Source organism: Tachysurus vachellii, chromosome 6 (genome assembly GCF_030014155.1).
Source record: "Tachysurus vachellii isolate PV-2020 chromosome 6, HZAU_Pvac_v1, whole genome shotgun sequence".
Lineage (NCBI taxonomy): Eukaryota > Metazoa > Chordata > Actinopteri > Siluriformes > Bagridae > Tachysurus > Tachysurus vachellii.
The window spans coordinates 11,421,688-11,441,746 of record NC_083465.1 but is presented as its reverse complement, the minus strand read 5'-3'; the positions used below and the strand labels follow the sequence as shown (position 1 = coordinate 11,441,746).

Here is a 20,059-nt window from a genome sequence, read left to right as displayed (position 1 = left end):
TAAACCATTAGTTGTTTGAAAAATTTCTGATTTCTAAATAGATAAATTCCTATTTTTCACACCATGTGCAATGTGCTCTGAGCCAGAAAAAAATTATGCTTTTTTAGTATCCTAAATCACCTTCCACTCTTCAGCATTGCAAATACAGGATGAATATGATGTAGTGGCATTTTCATAGATGTTATTGTCACAATATAACCATTTTGCTATTATTCTTTGCTATTATATATTTGCTATTAAACTTTGCGAGAAAAACGGCATATAGGAAAAATCCATCAGTTTCTGGAAGAAAAATTGGTAGTAAAGAATGTATGGAAGTAGAGCATTTTCTTAAAACATCATAGGCCAAGATTTTTTAATATTCATTTAGTGTGTCATAAATTAAACATTTTTAAATGTCCCTGGGGACATTGTACCTCAGACAATGCAAAAATGAATTTCCATGTGGCATATGTCCAAGTGCAAATTACTGCTTCACACTACTGGTATTTGAAATGATACAAATCAGAATTTTATTTCAAGATAAAAAGAATATGCAGTTTTTTCCATGAAACAAATTAAGTCCAGGTTAAATGATGGGCCATTTGTATTCAGGTGACCTCTGATTAGAGAACAATAGAGAAGAGATGAAACATCACCACTGTTCTATTAGTCATTCATATTAAGAGACCGTATGATATGAACTCAAAAATCCAAAGAGAATTACGTGACTGAAATCTGTTTGCTCGCACATAAACCTGGCTTTACAGCATTAATATTCACTCTGATTTCTTGCAGAGCAAATATGGACTGTTGTTCAAACAGGCCATGCTGGCTTGTTATCATGTCAGCTGTTCAGAGCAGAGCCACTGTGGACATATAGAGCTCTGTGATTGATAAATCAGCATAATTGTTCCAATAATATATTTTTATATTTATAAATTTATGTATTATAATTCATGTTAAATGCACACACAAACACAATAAACAGTAAGGATCTCTCAGGCATATTATGCATTAAACCTCTGTGTATGTACATGCAGTTGCTAAGCAACTCATCCAACGCCCATAATCTCTGTTGGCTGGTTTATTCTGTAGATGAATCCCAATTCCCTGATCTTTTTTCTTTTCATCTTTTTGCTTGGTTTCTTCATCTATCTATTAATTTGTCATTACCTCTTCTTTTTCAAAAACATAATAGGTTTAAATGTGTGTCAAATCTTTTTCAATTATGGAGCTTCTTTTTAAATCTTCTTTAAAAAGCTTATTTTGTTATATGCTCATCCCTCTAATACAGCAGAAGCAGAAATGGGCTGAAGGCTTGGTTATGAGTGAGCACTGCTGAGTAGGAACACAGAGTAAAAAAAAATGGTGGCAAGAACTAAATTTGAAAGCTGCTATTGTGCTTAGTATAGCTACCGTACATATACTGCCAGACAACCGTGTAAACACCTGTCTATCTGAATTTGAGTAATGAGCCCATCCTGACAAAGAGTACTGATAGTGCAGCTATCCCTTGCAGCTGCTACATACTGTACAGTATATGCTGCAAATAGTCAGAGCTAAGGCTTGATCTTCCAGCTGACACATCAATTGCCTGTGCCATTTAGCTGTGTATCTGCTAAAGTATTGACTGGCCTTAAAGTTTAAATGTAGCACTTTTATTAAAAAGCTCACTTGTATATTTAAAAGTACACTAAAGTTGCAACCCGATAAAGTGGCATTGATACCGGCTGCAGTGGCTCATGTAGGAGCAGTAGGATTGAGATCAAGCTCACTAATATAGGTACCAGTGACCTTGCAAGTAACGCAGGCTGATGAAACACAACTCAGCACAAACACATTAGAGCTGACACGCTGTTTCACAAGGTATATTGAGCTCTGCTGAATGTGGATTGTTAAAGACATGAGGCACAATTGCTCTTGAACCTTAACAAGGTAGTACCCATAGCTGCAGGACTAAATGTATACGGAAATCCTACAGACAACACTGTAAGCAATAGGAGACAGTAAAGTGTAATAGATTACTGGTCTGTTAACACAGTTGATAAAGTAAGTTGGTAAATTATTCAGCACCAGCTGTTATTAGTACAAAGGCCAAGAAGGCACTAGAACATTGTGTCCTGTAAACCATCATTCAGTCGGTAGGTGCATGTTACCTATAAGTACCCTGATGTTCCATCACACTATTTATACAATGTTTGCTTCTAGAGATCATAAACGTCTTTGGACAGAATTATGCAGGCTGTTTTTCTTGCTCCACAGAAAGTTAAACACTGAAGATTCATAACACAAAATCTGTAGTTGCTGAACACACTGTCCATAGGGAATTGTTCAGTTTCACTGTTAACTCTCACCAACAATAGCTAATAGTTCTTTGGGGAGCGCCTTAAAGTGCTCCACTTACTAAAGAGTGGTGGGGTAAAGAAAGTTATTGCACAGATATTACTTCTTCCTTTAAATGCCATGAAATGTGCACTGGCTACCTCCTATTCTGAACAACTAGGAGTGCCTAGATGGGTCTGTAGAATTGCCCTTCCATAACTTGGATAGATAGTTTTAAAAAATTGCATGTCAGTGAGAAAAACTTAGACAAGTATCCGTGTAATTAAGTAGTACTGTTACATGTTAATTTCAGTTCCAGTTCCAGTAATGAAAGTCACAAGGGAGACAACTGCTCTCTAAATTGTAAAAGTTGCACTCTGTAAGCATGTGTTACATGGTAAACCAAAAGTTCTATAAAGCAGAGATGGAAAGTGGTGACTGACTCAATGCTCTACATTCACTATTGCTAATTGCATATTCTGCTGTTCAAAGGGTATTTACTTTAGCACCCGGGTGAAGGAAAGAAAGTAATATGAAACAGTGTAAATAGTCAAAAAGAAGAGAGGAATACATCAAGGGACTTGGTTCATGCATGTCCGACTGAGTGAAAGAAAATGTCCACAGCAGGCTGCTGTATTCAGCAAGCTTCCTGCTGTGTATTGATTAGCAGTGTTTCAGTTCCGCAGCGTAAGGCAGTGCCATTCCAGCTCCCCTGCTGTGTTCAGTGGCTGGGTTTGTTTGGTCTGCTGTGTCTGTGACTAAATATATGTGAACGAGAGAATGTCAGAGTAATGGAGTTATGTGCGGAGTATTTTCGCAAATATTCTAAAATTACTCTTACTGTATCCTGTATGCAGTTTAACAATAGCGTTCTTGAACAGCGTTCAACACCAGCGATCAACACCATAATTCCCTCCACGCTCACCTCTAAGTTGGAGGTCCTGGGACTCAGCCTGCCGCTGTGTCAATGGATCTCCAACTTCCTGACAGACAGACCACAAGCCGTAAGGGTGGGCAAACACACCTCATCCACCCTCACCCTCAGCACTGGAGCTCCCCAGGGTTGTGTTTTGAGCCCCCTGCTGTACTCACTGTACACATATGTGGACTGTGTGGCCACTTCCAAATCCACCATCATCAAGTTTACTGACGACACTGTTGTGGTGGGCCTGATCTCCAACAACAACAAGATGGCCTACCTACAGAAGACTAAAAACCTGGAGAGATGGTGCCAGGAGAACAATCTTCTCCTAAATGTCAGCAAGACTAAGGAGTTGATAGTGGACTTCAGCACGAAGCAGGAGCGGTCATACCAACTGCTAAACCTCAACGGGACCCCAGTGGAGAGAGTGGACAGTTTCCGGTACCTAGGTGTTCACATCACACAGGACCTGTCTTGGTCCTGTCACATCAACAACATGGTGAAGAAGGCCCGACAGCGTCTGTACCATCTGAGACGCTTAAGGGACTTCAAACTACCCTCTCAGGTGCTAAAGACTTTCTATACCTGCACCATTGAGAGCGTCCTGATGGGTAGCATCACTTCCTGGTTCGGGAACAGCACCATGCAGGACAGGTGAGCCCTCCAGAGAATGGTGCGGTCAGCTGAACGTACCATCCACACCGAGCTCCCTGACCTGCAGGACATCTACAGCACGCGGTGCCAGACCAGGGCCAGGATGATTGTAAAGGATCTCAGCCATCCCAACAATGGACTCTTTTTTATGTTGCGTTCAGGGAAACACTTACGCTCCTTGAAAGCAAGCACAGAGAGAATGAGGAGACGCTTCTTCCCACAGGCCATTCAGAGTTTAAACCAGGAAACACCCAGGATCTAGTACTGGACCTCTCCCTTCATCTTCACTTTTTTTCTGCACAACCTTTTTTTTTTTTGCACAATGACACTTTAACTCTGGACTTGCACAGCAGAGTGCCACTTTATACCACACTATATATATATATATATATATATATATATATATATATATATATATATATATATATATATATATATATATATATATTTTTTTTTTTTTTTTTTTCCACATATATTTTCATATTTTATATATTTTTTATATAGTTTATACTTTTTATTTATCTACCTCCTTTTGGTTTTATTTTTATCCTTAATTCCATTCCTTTTTATGCTTGAATACCAGACAGACGTAAAAAGCATTTCACTGCATGTCGTACTCTGTATGTACTGTATGTGTATGTGACAAATAAACACCTTACTGGCAAATTGAAAGTAAAGCAATCTTCGCTACTCCACACCTCAACAGCCCAATCAAACAGAGGAGTGAATTAGGTTTCCCATGTAAATGTTGTTGTCCGTTGGTGTTATTGAGGTTAGAGGAGTACATTTCTACACCTATACTGCTACAGAGAGACCTTTTACTCAGAACAACAAATTAAATAAAGCTTACAAAAATAACAAATATGTCACATCATAAGCCTAGCTAAAGAAAATCATTAGAAATGTCTACAGGGTTCTTATCAGGTGTGTCCAGCCTACAAATCTCCTGCTGTCTCTATTAAGAGTTATTCTACTAGTTATTCTTCATTGTCAGTAGATACTCTGTTTTCACTGCTATATAAACCAAAAATAAATACATAAATACAGTTTTATAGCATTTTCAACCAGTTTTATATTTTCATGTACTTTTAAATCTATACAAGTCACCTCTGAAAACAGAGATGTTCTCATGTTCAGACAACAATGAAATCTTTTGCTACATATACCACAGTCAGCTAGGTACAACTTCAACAGGCTGAATTACAGAATTAAGCACATTTCAGTAACATTCTTTAAAAACATTTGCCAGCTGTATCGTGTAGAACGTGGCTACAAAGAAAACTGCAAATTTCACTATACTGTTCACAATTCACAATGAGCATTTGTAACATACAAGATACAAATATTCTGGGAGATGTTGGTGATTTAAAGAGATTGAAATCTGATCACCATATTAATGCTTTTCAGACAAATTATACAGTAAACATTTTCTGACCAGGACAGATCATTGTTTTAATATAAAAATAAAACAAATCATTGTTTTTTTTGACGAATCATTTGATTTGACAAATCATTGTTTTAATATTTGACAAATCATTGTTTTAATATAAAAATAAAACATCCCAGCTAAAATATTTGTCAGTAGTGTGTTTCTGTGTCATAAAGTGATTTAAAATATAGAAAGTTCCATATTTTCTTAATAAATGCTACATGCTAGTGGGGTAGTTTAGCTTATGCTAAAGTGTTAAAATAGTTAAGAATAACTTGCTCTGTCTAACTTATTGTTACATTATAAAAATGCAGACATGTGTCTGATCATAATTGTATCTTTTGAATTTTATCTTAAAACGTGCATTGGAAGTGTAAGAAATTCATTTATAACCATTTGAAATGGACGTCATGACTAAATAGACGTCAGAAAACGTGGTCTCTGCGTATTTATTGCTAAACCAACTAAAAGAAGAAATTACACAAGTAAATAAAACACCCTTTGTTTTCTAAAGAGCTCATCTACCAGACATGACAAATCTGGGACAAAACACAATAATCGAAGAGAAAAAGTCTCCAAGCCCTATCCAAACACAGGCTAGCTCGGGGTTATTGTGTTACCGAGTTAGTTACTGTGGATCTGGTTGGCAAACCTAAACAAATGCGACAGGAAAAATAGGGAGGGTCATTTTGGAATAAAAGATTAATACAAGAAACATTGTTTGAAGAATTGAAATATCAGATAACAAAGTAGGAAAAGTGTATCATAGAGGAGCGCATGAGCAACAGTAAGGACTCAGTAATGCGACACAGGAGGGAGATTCGATACCTGCTGCAACTCTAGGTGGAATTATCTGTCAGGTGCAATGATCTGCAAAACAGGCTATGACAGAATAACTATAGAATAATCTATTAAACTTTCAAAGATGAATAAACCCCAGATCTGAATTGAATGTACTGTAGACCCTCCAAATTCATGGGCATAGGCAGTAATAACAGTTATCCATAAAGTTAGGAAAGACCCCACTCAGTGTACAGGTTATAGGCCCATAAGCCTTCTCTAGGACCTAAAAGTTTCAACAAAAGTCCTAGCAGGGAGGTTTCAGACACATATTAGAATAAGAATTAAACCAGACCTGACAGGATTGGTTAGTGGAGGCCATGGTACTGACAATGTTAGGAGAGCCCTAAACATACATACATATGAAAGAGAAAGGTTTGCTCAAAGTTACTTAGTTTAGATTCAGAAAGGGCAACTGATAGACTGGATTGGGCATATTTAAAACAAACACTAGCATATTAGGGTTTTCATGACACATTTATAAGATGCATACAAATATTTTATCATAATCCTAAATCAAGAGTTACAGTGAACGGCCACTGTTTAGAGTTCTTTAATTCTGGGAGAGGAACAACACAGAGAGATGCTACATCCCGTTTTGCTTAAGCACTGAAACGCTGGCCGTGAGCAAAAGATGCAATCATCATATACAAATAATAGCTATTGGGGACATACTATTACATACTATTATTTATTGAAAATCCAATTTCTTCAATACCAGCTGTCCTAGATTGTTTAAAAATATATGAATCCATTTATCAAGAGCTATGTCCATAGCAGATAACCCTGAGTTTCTACCCTCCGGGTGCAAAGCTACTTTTAAAAGTTGGACTGAGAAGGTCCTTTCTATACTTAGAAATTAGAAACTATATTAGAAATCACAAAGGAAAGGAAATAATCAAGAAAGCCCCAGCTAATGTGGAACAATACTTCACTGAGACATAGAAACAACACCTATTACATAAAAGCTGTATGTCACACATACACAGCAGACTACTGCTTGATTCAACAGATAATATACTCTATATAAAGACAAATTGGGAGCTTGAAAAAAAATAATTATTGAGGATAAAACTTGGAAAAACATATGCTAGGATGTCATGGGGCATCATAGTAATAACTGTATAAAGTTTGACTGGAAAACAAAAATTAGGTTTTTCAGAAGACCATTGGCGATACTAAAATTTGTTGACAGTCCAGAAGCAGAAAAATGTTGGAGGGTGTGTGGCCTGGTAGGAGAACATATTCACATTTTATCAAAGGGTTATGGATGAGATTGTGTTTGATTTGTCCTGGTGTTCTTTTTTTGTGTTTTTATTCTACTCATCTTATATTTGGTTATTTGTTCAAGTCACTGCTGTTGTCAAGGAATGTCCAATGTATAAAAAAACACTTGAAATACATTATCTGTGTTAGATGCCTCAAAGGTAGGCAAAGATACATTTTTCTAGGAGTGACTACATAGCCTACATCTAATATTAAAGTCCCAGCTGTGCCATTTGCCATCCATAGCACTTAAGGATATAATTGGCGGTGCTTTTACTGACAGAAAAGGATGGCAGTCTTCTTCCTTCCTCCTAATATCATTTAGTCAATTGAAGGAGAACTTCAGTATTCTCACCCTACCATCTCATACTGTGCTAAATGTATTTTAAAGACTGGGAAAAAATCAACATATTTGTCTTTACAAATTGGCACAACTGTGTAAGAGCTGAGATATTCTTCTTATATATGGATACTCTTACATTGGAAAGAAACAGGTGAAAGAGGATATGCTTTATCACTGTCTATATCTAATAAAATATAAATAATTTTTAAAACAAATAAAAAGGTTTGTTATCATTCTTAAGACTGACCTGGCAATGAAAGCTTTTTCAAAGATGAACAACATGGTTTAAACTCCCACTCGTAAGATATACAGTATGCTATAACTGTAAGACAAAGTTGCTAAGCGTTAACATAATACTAAGCAGGTATAAAAGCTAAGCAACATTTTAATATGTGTGTGTCTGTGTATGTGTGTATATGTGGGTGTAATGTGCATATTCATATTTAATGGACTAGTCAGTGAGAGGGAACCATGTTCTTAATGACAGGCTCTCTGTTGAGATATGTAGCCCAGTAGACCAGGTTGAAGCTTCCAAAAAGCACAGGGAAGATGATGCGGGACATTCGGTCGATCTTGCTCACACTGTTAAATGTCTTCTTGCTCTCTTTAATCACGGGCTGAGCTTTAGTGGTCTCTGCTGGAGCACTCTTGGAAACAGTGGGCAAAGCTAAATCCTTTGCAATGTGGGGAGCATAGTTTGCCACAGCGACTGCATAAGCGTTGTTCTTCTTCACAATAGAGCCCTCTTTTTTCTGTGGATAAGTTGCTAAATTAATACTTAACTCAAATAAAAAAAATCAAGCTTGTAAAAGTAAATAATGAAATTTGTTGGACATCATACTTGTATATAATGATATACCATAATAAGGAAATGTCATAAGGAAACTAGATGTAAACAGTTCTAACATTTTGAATCAAATTATGTTTTATGCTGTTGCTTTGTTGTAATTCCTTACAAAGTTTAATACTTATTCATATGCTGTAACATGTAACTCTACGCCTGAAACCAGTGTTCATCAAACCAAGATTTTTGGGACTGTAATACCTGAAATATAAGCTAGATAGATTTGTCAGAAGTACCTTCTTTCAACTGTGTAGTCATGGTTACCTTGTCATTTAGAATACTCTTGCCATCCCAGGCCCAGCCCCGTTTGGTGAAGTAGTTGACCGTTGCAAATTCAATAAGGGCAGAGAAGACAAAGGCATAGCACACAGCAATGAACCAGTCCATTGCAGTGGCATAAGCCACTTTGGGCAATGAGTTACGAGCACTGATACTCAGAGTGGTCATAGTAAGCACAGTAGTCACACCTGGACAGACAAAAAGCCGGAGAGACATTCATTTATGAACTACAAAGCTGTTTAAAATTCAAAGGAAATTTTAAAATTTGTTTACAGGAAAATGCTGTGGAAAAAATATCACAAATTCTACAAAGCTTACACCATGAAAACAGAACAATACATTTAGCAAAATTGCAAATATCACCAGGCAAAAAATTTACCCACCAAAAACCGTTCGAGCAGGTACTGATTCACGGTTAAGCCAGAAGGAGACCTGGGACAGAATGACAGTCATAATGCAGGGCAAGTAAGTTTGGATCACAAAGTACCCAATCTTCCTCTTTAGATGGAAATAAACTGTCATCACTGTATATTCCCCTAGATTGAGAGAGAGAGAGAGAGAGAGAGAGAGAGAGAGGAGATATTCAGGCATAACATAATTTGTAGACTGCAATATTCAAAAAAAGTGATGAGTCATGACTGTCCATTGAATAAAAATAGAAAAGTAAGAAATCCTAATTTATAATTAAAGTAACTAATTAAACTAATGTGAACTCACCAGTGCTGGATTTAATAGTTTCTTTGTCAACAGTTTGGCCCCTCAAGTCATACTGGTTCAACCTTGATCCGTCTGGAGCCACCTCCACTGAAAGCTTGGCATTTCGTGTCCAAACATAAGTCACCTCTGTCAACGTATATGCATCTACGTACAGAAGCAGCAGATACAGCAAAGCAAAACAATGTATGTAATTATCTCATCTTTTGAGAATTGTACTATTAAGAAACTTTATGACTTTACATCATGTTTGGGCCAAATCTGTCTTTCTCAGATATATTTACAGAATACCTTCTTACAAAATATCTAAAGTTAACAAAAAGGAAAAATGTAACTGGAGAATCATAAATATTTTTTTTATCATATTCAAATTCAATTAATCTTTAAATTAGGTCAATATCTCCCAGATGGTAGTCAGTCTTTTGTAAAGATATTAAATATATATAGATTAGCAAAATACATGTAAAGGTGGAGGCAATATATACAGTTTTCTGTATCTTTTAGCATCTATCATACATAGTCAAGTAGTAGACAAAAACGTATTTGCGCTTACAGCTGCCAAACTTCAGTGGACATGAGTGAGAGTCCATAGGAAAGTCCTCCAGATGCATTGGACATTCTGCCTGCACTGTCAGCCTGGACCACATGCATTAAATGAGGTAATGAACACCAGATTTAAAAAATGGATGATGTGTGCAAAGTGTAATCTGGATACCTCATGGTGTAAAGCAGTGTCCCATTCTCCATGATCCGCAGTAATTTGTTTGGCATGGTCATGTTGTGAGCCACAGACTTCTTGCCATTGTGGAAGAAGGTGTCAGGGGTCCAGATCTTACTGGCCATCAGATTATTTAGACGTAGGATATTCATTGGCCCATGGAACTTCAGCCGCTCATCTGTCCAGCGTTGGCGGAAGAACACATCCACAGTGTACTCCTGACAGTAGAGCACACACACGTAGTGCAACAGTGGATTAATGAACAATGTAGTAAACAGAAAACAGACCCAATAATTGTTTGTATATTCATTATACAAAAGTGTCTTCCACATGAATTCAGTTCAGAGGATACAAAGGTACAGAAATGTACTGGCTTATTCTTAGGGTTAAAATCCTGTTCCAGCATATAGCAGTATAGCAGAGAATTCTTTTACCGAATGGTTACCACTTACAGCTAATACACTTAACACTGAAACCTGCCCATAGACCAGCACCTGAATAGCTTTTTATCTATTAGATTATCTATAGATTATTTAATCTATTTATTTATTTATTTATTTATTTATTTATTTATTTACTTACTTACTTACTTACTTACTTACTTACTTACTTACTTACTTACTTACTTACTTATTCACTTTGTGGAGGTTTTTCCTATTTAATGGTGACATGAATACAGCTTAGAAAGGTGTGAAAGAGTGAGCAGACAGAATAATGATTACAGTAATGTTGCTCTTAAACCTGGTGACTTCAAGTTCCAACAGCTTGTCAAACTGAGTCCTTTGAATCCTTAAATACTGCTGACAGACCTCATTGTCTTCCCAATAAAAATAATACATACTTGTATGGTTTTCCTTTTGAAAGGTGATATAGTACAATAATCAATGCAATTATATCAAACAACAAAAGAGAAAAATAAAAACACATCTCTAATGCAAACTGCGGTTTTTTGGTTGTACTTCAGAGAGAGTCTTGAGTGGAGCCAATTTACCTAGACTATTTCTTCAAGTGGCAAATGCATGATTAATAGATTATGTTTCAAATAACCTCAAAATCATGCAACCATTTTAATCTATTAAAGAGCATTTGTGGATGTTTTAAATTAAGAAATTAAATATGCAAATATATAAATATGTATAATCTTGATCAGCATTTGACTAGAACAATTTAAATATCAGGTTACAACATTTATTTGAATTAACCAAATTATTAGTGAAAATCCCACTAAGCGCCACTGAACTTCCCCCAGCAAGTGACTGATAAGGCTGAGATTGGAGATGTTCCAATTCCCAAACCAGACAGTGATGCAGCTGGTCAGGATGCTATCTATGGCACCCCAGGACCTTGCCTTTCAACTGAATCCTGTACTTCCTCACTGAGAGACTCAAGTGAGTTTAAGTCTTCCCACTTGTCAAGACATTTTCTACTGATACAGCACTTTGGACAATCCTAAATAATCCCACCCCTCCCACAATATATGTTCCATCTGGTAGAAGGTTAGGCAGCCCTCAGTCAAGGACCCCCAGACAGGGTCTACCCCATCTTCTTCTACCCCAGACTGTCAGACCACAGAAGACTATGCTGGCTCCCACCACAACCATTTTTCATGGATCCTACTAGCATCCACTGTTTGGACACTTTAAATCAATAAAATCTCACTAGTCACATTAATGTTTTTTTGTTCAGTCTGTTTGACTGTAACTTACTCTTCATGTAGTAATGCACTGTCATACCGTTTATAGCATACTGACACCCTGTACAGACTCACAATTACAGTACAGCACCATTAATTTTAAATGTCATCCATCTCAGGTTCACCACCATTACTGATACTTTCAACTTTATTTCACATCAAGTCACAGCTATGATCCTTGTTGTGTTTCTGTTCTGTCATCCTGTAATTTTAAATGTTTTGTGATTAGATATTTGACACTGTAATGTATTCACATGGCTGCTTCCCATTTATGTAGACAATTATGTTCTGTCAGCACTGTACATGAATCTTAGATATAGAGGAAATGTTATTTAATTTCATTGTGTACTGCACATTGTATATGGCTCTGCTGGCAATAAAGATCTGCTTGACTAATCTGATCCCAGTTACAGCTCCATGATAAGTCCTCTCCTGGAGAACCATTCCTGATATCCTTACATCAGGTCCTAGTTTGTCCTGGCAAATGACAACTGACAGCTATTTTCTCGGCTCCACTCATGTGCCTGGGATTCTGGGTACTGCATGAATTTGTCTTGCAACCACACCTAAATGGGAAAAAGAGTTGATCTCTGGCTTCCTTTGCAAAATCTAGCACCCTGCACATAATACATTCTCAACATTCCAGCTGAATTGTTCTTCAATATTGACAGTTGGATTTATGCCATTGGGTGGTAGTGTGATTCTAGACCATTTTCCAAACCTTTTTTGTTGAAAAACACACCCTCTTGATTATATATCACTAACAGGGAGAGTTTAATTCTTATTGGCTGCATTTCTGGTGTATTGGCCCAGTCAGGCCCAAGTAAGCAAAGATGAAATGGAGGAGACGGTTCTCCATTAAAATAGGGTTTCCGTACTATGAGATGCAAGCCCACATTGAGTTGTATTCAGTTTCTGTCCATAATATACGTGTAAATTTGCCATGATATACAGAGGTTGGATAATGCAAATAAAACACCTTGTAATAATGAGGCAGAATCAACAGGGACAGAATCCATTTCTGGAGATTCAACACAGGCAGTAAATCCAAAACATTAGGCAAAGGCAGAACAGGTTAAACAGGCAATCAATCCAATTAACAAAAAAAGCTATCAGCGAGGCGAAACAAATCGAAATCACAAAGATGAATAAATCAGAAAACCAGAGACAGAAATACAGTCAAACACAGAAAGCAAACACAAGAAATGCTTAAAAAAAAAAGGTTGGCATACAGCTAAACTGACAATACTTAGCATAGCGTGGATTAAATGTCCGTAATGGCGAGAGTTGACAACGTGACCCAGAAGGCCGGTGATGGTTCCCTCTGGTGGCACAGGTTTAACTGTTTAAACTGGTTTTAGACCACAATAATTATTTATAAGTATGGTGTATGGCCTCCTTTTGCACCCAATAAATCAATTTGTCTTAGTAAAAACAGGGTACAATGTTTAAACCACTGGGTGCACATTATACTACAGAATGGTAGTCCTTGGCAGTTACATGCCAATCATGCACAAGTAGTGGGCATAGGGAATGCTATGATAGTGCAGCCCACAACTACAGAACAACTACATAAAATATCGCTATCACTGATTCGGCAAGCTTCTTTGGGGCTTCTCCAAAGCATAACACACTTGTATGTAGGAAAGACTATGAAGGTGTACTCTTCAGAGAACAATACATGTTTTACATAGTCCACTGCCTAGGGTTCCACTGCTGGCACCATTGAAACCAACGTTGAGTGACCAAAGGTTTGACCAAAGCAGATAGAAACAGGAGAGTCACGGTGCGCATTTAATTCTGCAGTAAGATGGGCAGCTGTGGATTACGTTTTTTGGATACAATCCAGGTTAGTAACCATACAATCTTTTCCTTACAGAGTTTCATCTTGCTGCAACATTTACTCCTGTTGGATGGGGTTCATCCTGCATGGTGATATGTCGACATTACCCTGGATACCATGGCTCTCGATACTCCTCCAGACTGGTCACAGATGCCCCAAAGAGATGCACAACAACAATTTATGCCCTTTTTTTAATCTGTCTCACATTCTGTTGTATGGATTGCACTATTTTCAATAGGGTTGTTTTATTGCTCTGTGCTAACCTTCGCACTCTGCTCTTACATATGGAATTTAAAATCAGTAGAGTGTGAAACAGTGTGAAACCTCCAAACCTAAATAGCCCAGATTTACTTTCATTGCCCGGCCCCTGTACATGTGTAATCATGATTCTGGCGTACAAACACAACATATTTTTGAAGTTCTTAAATGGATTTTTAAAATGCACAATGGCATAGCATCATGGGGAAAGTATAGTACTGTGAAAAAGTCTTCAAATAAAAATTAAGTGTTACAGTGAACAAATTAACATAATGCATAATATAGCATTTTTCGGACAATAATTTATTCTGGCTATCAGGAATGAAAGTCAGAGTCTCCAGAAGAACTGTGGCAGGTTTTCCAAGATGCTTAGAAAAAACTGACCAGCCAGTAGCCTTATAAAACTGTATGAAGTCTACCAGAGACTAGTGATGCATTTTAAAGACTGTGATTGCAAGATCATGTACTTATCATGGCTAGGATCATTTCTGTGTCCTCTTCATGATATTCAGCCTTAATATGTTCACATTATATTAGACAATAATTACATGTTTATTTAAATCAGTGCATTCATCAGTTGCATATAATCATTTCCCAAAAATTGAATTTCTTTAATAGACATTTCCTTTAATTTTACTGAATAAAGCAGCATTAATGAATAAATGCTTTGTAGGTCTGCATCCCTGTTTCTAAGCTTAAAGAAAAATGCTTGTTTTTAAAGTATTTGTTATAAATATTTAAAAGCAGAGAGTCTGTGAATCAGAGTGAAATGGATTTATGGAAAAGCTTTTAGGCATGCAGCAGAAATCAGTGCTTTGAATAAACAACAGAGTCTGAGAGAGAAGGAGACAAGAGATACAGAAAATAAAACAAAAAGACATTCACAATATCAAGACACACACAATTGGTGACAAGAAAGAAAAAAGATGAAAAATATTTTACAAAGTTTTCACATTTTCATCTAATTCAGGCTTAAATCAGTCACTTAAATAACATGCGTCTGTCATGTTGCATCCATCTAAACTACAATTGCAACTAAACAACTGCCGAAAAGCTCTAGACAAAAAAAGGACAAATGCAATGGTGTGATTGCTAGGGAGTGGATTTCAGATATGGAATGGCCTTAAAAAACATTGGTGTATTAACCACACATCAAGCAAGTTGGTCAAGGTGTCCTCTTGTGCACGTGTTTAGCTTGTGATTAAGTGTATTATGTATGTCTTTCCAGGTCTCGAGGTGAGTGCATGTCATTGTTTCTACAGTATATCATGTGTGCTGCATGTTTATGTTTGCCAGGTTCGTTATGATAGTCATTGTGTCATGTATGTTATGTTTCACGTAGTCTCGCATTTGGGACTGGTACTTTCTCTGTGCCCTCGGTGGTGTTTAAACAAGGGGAAACATCAGCTGGTGATAATAGAAATATTGTGAAAGCTGTGAATAATAAACTCAAAAAAGGTCCCATGTTCTAAGCTTTTTTAAAAAAAAAAAATAGATGCAAATATCAGGAAATAAAAACTAAAATTCTGATCTATCATCTCATATTCAAATTCATAGTATTTTTCTTGCCTTTCCACTATGTTGGAGAGGAATATGATCTATTCTTACTTAGTAAGGTTTGATTTTCTTGGCTAGCTGTGGATGTGCTCTTAAACAGGATTAACTGTCTAGAATTGTACAATTTTCCCCAAGCTAGCTGCACTCTGAGTATAAAGATAACAAGGTGACAGCCTGTGATGTACTGGTGCTGGAACATGGCTCCTTGCACCATGAAATGTTCTACTAAATGTGCAATTACATGATTCTGGGTTATACTATTAAGTGTTCATCATTTTTGTAACTCACAATATTGAAAAAAAAAATTCTCAGTAATATTATTACTAAATTCTGTTCAGCAATTCGACGAGGAGATTCTACGACACAAACACTCTACAGCTCAAATACACCATGGAATAAAGAGGAACAGAAATGAGTTCTTAGAGGTCAAGTGCCCTCTTTCTCTTCAGTTTATGTCAAAGTATAAAGAGGTCAAGATTACCACTATTGATAAAACAGAAAGCAAGTGGATAATTTTTTCATTAGCTCTTTTTCATAGTAACCTACATTCTGCTCTACAAATTCAAAATATTTGAAAGCAGAGAGAGTGTGTAACAAGTTTTAGATAGACAATAGAGAGTGGGATAGTGAGACAGACAAAGAGAGTATAAGAAACTGGAATAATACAGAAAGACTTACAACTAATTTAAGACATAACATTGCTGACAAAAAAATAATCTTTTACCATGTCTGCATCCGATACTGGCCCAAAACTGGTCACGTAAATGTCAGTCTTTACCTCAGTCACTTGATCTACAAAGAAATGAGCAATACACTTATCATTGGGCTGACAATGGGAAACTGTGAAACTAGGAAACAGAGCAATGTTGTATTATTATTAACCTGGTACACACAGCAATGATTAAGTCATGAAATTAAAAGAAAAACAAAAATAAAGGGTCTTGGTGCCTTAGTTCTGGTCACCTAAAGCCACCAGAACAGTTTTAGTACTAGGCATTGATTCTACAAGGATTGAACATCACTCTGAAAATAATATTCCCTCAGTTGGTGTTTTGATCTGGTGACTTCAAAAGCACAGGATTTTCAGCATTTCCATCCTCAGCTAATCATTCAGGTAGCCCTCATGCCCTGATGATTGATTCACTGTCATTCTGGAAGAGACTATTTTCATTTAGATAGAAATGGAAAAAAATTCATCACAGGAAAAAATGAACAGTCAGAATCATGTTGCTTTGACTGCAGTATCAGGCCATCAAATGCCTCTCAAAGCATAACAGAGCAACCACTTTTTTTTTCATCTCTCTGCATTGATTGTGTGTGTGTGTGTGTGTGTGTGTGTGTTCGTCTGTGTGTATGCATACATGCGACTATGCATGCAAATGTTTGCATTTGTAATAAAAAAAACTTACCCAATTATTTTTGACTGCTACACTGATTGCAATCAATGCTGATGTTTTGATGTGTAGTCACAGCAAACATCATAGAAATTCCTATGACTATCTAATCACATATAATATATAATATTAGTCATTAATATTAATATTAATATTAGTATTAATTAATATTAGTCACTAGTCATTGTAAATAATGGGACTAGCACATTAAAGCTTTACATAGGTATTAAAATAAAATCATTAGGTACCACACACAGATCGGACTTGTTAGATAGAGAAATTTGTAAGATTACGCTTGAGTTCAGTGAATGACACTGTAGTTTATATAGAATGTACTACGCACTAAACTGTATTCAATCCCTATATATGTACGCATGAACTCCTATTTCCTCTGTTGGTGTTTTAATACTAATGATATCTGTTATGATGTTATGATCCTCCATAGGTGTTAAATGGGTTTGAGACTATTCTATTCTATTATATAATTTGCACCATTTCCATACCTGTCAAACCATTCATTGAGCCTTCGTGTTCTGCCAGTGGTGGCACTGTCATCTTGGACCTGACCACTCCCATCAAGATAGAAATGTTTCAGAATAGGATAAATTCATTAGAATAATTTCTATTTCTATTGATTTTCAGTGACCTTTCCTTTACAAGATAGCAAGTGAACCCAAACCATGAACACAAAATGAGGGTAAGGCATAACATCCCCCTCATTGTAAGCATCACTCATTCATTCCTGTGCTGTTCTGTTGTTGTATAACAAATATATAATGTATATGTTTAACACATTTATAACACTCGCGGTGCAGTATGTCAGTGACAGTGAAGTATGAGTCTGGTGTTTTGTGCACCGCTGAATGCTCAGATATGCATTTCTATTCATAATAATGAGGGGCTTATGCACTGTAATCTATATTACCTCTCTCTGTGTATAGTTACTGCTGTCAATATGATCAAGAAGTCCCTGAAGTCTCACTTATTTCTTCTCATTTGCTCTTCTGTGCACAAGCAGCATGTTCCTTTTAACCAAACCATATTTTCTGATTTCTTTCTTATAGATTTAAATGCAGATGACACTTCCTATAGATTTAGACGCAGATGTACGTTGACTGAAATCATATTCACTTTTTCTCTTGCCATCTTAAACTGGGGTCCAATCTCAGACAAATGCACAAATATGCCACCTTGTCCTCATTTGTAACATTACAACACCTTACAACATTTGTAAGGTGATTCATATCAAGTCTTTGTACAAACATTAAAAGTGTGCAGTTATATAAAATAAATAAAACACAGAATAACAGTCATATATAGTATGTCATATAGACTAATCAGGGATCTCTAAAGGCATATGACTTACACAAACTAACAGAAATATAATATAATAATGGTTTGACCTTAAGTCTACAGACATGGGGTGAGCCACGAATTTAGTAAAATTCACTTTTAGTACAATGTCACTCACCTCCGAGACCTGGTCTCAGCCTGTTATCATACCCATCCAACAGTCTGTCCAGGATCCTTGTGAAAAGTGTGATGTTGTTTTTGAAAGCCTCTGACCCAGACACATCTGATTTCGACCTTCATATATTGCGAAGAAAAACACACTATTAAACATTCATACACTCTCAAAAGCACTATCTCTCTGACTATCTCATATCAGAAATAAAGGACCAGAAATATGTTAAAAGCACTAGCATGGGCAATCTGCTCTCAGTTTTTCCATTACACCTAAGATCATGTAAACGCGAGGCAAAGATGCAAAGATGAACTGATTGAACAGACTATAGACCCAACTGCTGTAGACCCATCAATAGCCAGAGTCACCGCCGTTAGTATACTAAGACATAATGCCTACTATATTATAGAAGAGAAGGATACTTAATCCTTAATCTTATATCAAGTCATATTTAATAATATATGCATTTAATAAATAGTCAGTATGCCAGTCCCTCAAGACTACCAAGGCACAAGAGGAACTTACCTTGTCTGCCAGACTCCATTCAACATCAGGTAGATCAAGAAGCCATAGGAGTGAACATATCGGCCATGCATCTCTGACCAAGCCCTGTAATTACTGTATAAAGAAAATACAATAAAATGAGTTTAAAGAGTCATGCATAGGAAGTAGGCACACACACACAAATAAAAAAAAACACAGGGGTGCAAAAAAATAATCTTCCAATTTCAGGTAAAATCTCAATCTAGGGGATTTAATCAGACGCCTTTTATTCCCTTCACTTGACAGAAAAAGTCCAAAAAGAATTCACAGCTAAGGTGGTATAAGTCATGTTGAGCTCGTGCAGTGCTTAATTGTCACCAGTCTACAATACTGAGCCTACTTTAACAATGCTGAGTTTTACCTGCCGAGGTTTGAGGCGTGCCAAGCAGAATCCGATGAATGAAGATGCACACGGGTGTTAGTTATTGTTTCACAGACGTAAAGTCTTTCATCCAACTTGTTTTCACAAACCAGCTCGTGCGTTCTGAGGCTTTCCAACAAAGACCACCTGTAAACATCCGCTGCGCTCGAGAGTCACGTTCGAGAGATAGAGAGAAACGCTGGGTCCTAAATCTCTCTCTCTCTCTCTCTCTCTCTCTCTCTCTCTCTCTCTCACACACACACACACACACACACACACACACACACACACACACACAAGCTCGCGTTTACTGTAATATTGTACACAAATGCTATTAAACGTATGCTAAACCTAAACCTAACCCAAACCTCATAGTTACTTTGGCGTCAAATTAGTGGTGAAAACAAAACTTTTTTCAGCTCCATATCAACCACTGAACCATTATATATACTTGTTCTAGTCTAATAAATCGATGTTAAACATACATTTATGTACACATAAGCTGTACTGTATATTAAGGGCGCCTTTGCTTATTGAAGTCAAGACTGTTGAAGACAATATATCTGGATAATGAAACAACGTGTAGTCGCTGAATACAAGTGTTCATTGTATACAGTATGTTGCCTACTCAT

At 36.8% G+C, this 20,059-nt stretch overlaps 1 protein-coding gene across 1 annotated transcript; it reads right to left on the bottom strand.

Annotated features, from left to right (window-relative positions):
* Positions 1-8,182: 8,182 nt before the first annotated feature.
* Positions 8,183-19,525, bottom strand: gabra2a (gamma-aminobutyric acid type A receptor subunit alpha2a). Its single transcript, XM_060871353.1, has 10 exons — positions 19,428-19,525; positions 19,049-19,141; positions 18,530-18,645; positions 16,389-16,456; positions 10,311-10,531; positions 10,149-10,231; positions 9,599-9,742; positions 9,265-9,417; positions 8,867-9,069; positions 8,183-8,510 (listed from the first exon to the last, which is right to left on the bottom strand). Exons 2-10 carry the CDS (start codon positions 19,117-19,119, stop codon positions 8,214-8,216), a joined length of 1,356 nt encoding a protein of 451 aa, XP_060727336.1. The 5' UTR covers positions 19,120-19,141; positions 19,428-19,525; the 3' UTR covers positions 8,183-8,213.
* Between the last annotated feature and the right edge of the window lie 534 nt (positions 19,526-20,059).

Bases quoted from the DNA above. Each gene is read 5' to 3' on its own strand.
- gabra2a (XM_060871353.1), bottom strand. From the start codon at position 19,119: ATGCATGGCCGATATGTTCACTCCTATGGCTTCTTGATCTACCTGATG. The intron at 10,232-10,310 runs GTATCCAGATTA...CATGTGGTCCAG, and splicing joins ACACTGCTTTACACCATGAG to GCTGACAGTGCAGGCAGAAT. The intron at 9,743-10,148 runs GTAAGCGCAAAT...TTCTGTACGTAG, and splicing joins TCCACTGAAGTTTGGCAGCT to ATGCATATACGTTGACAGAG.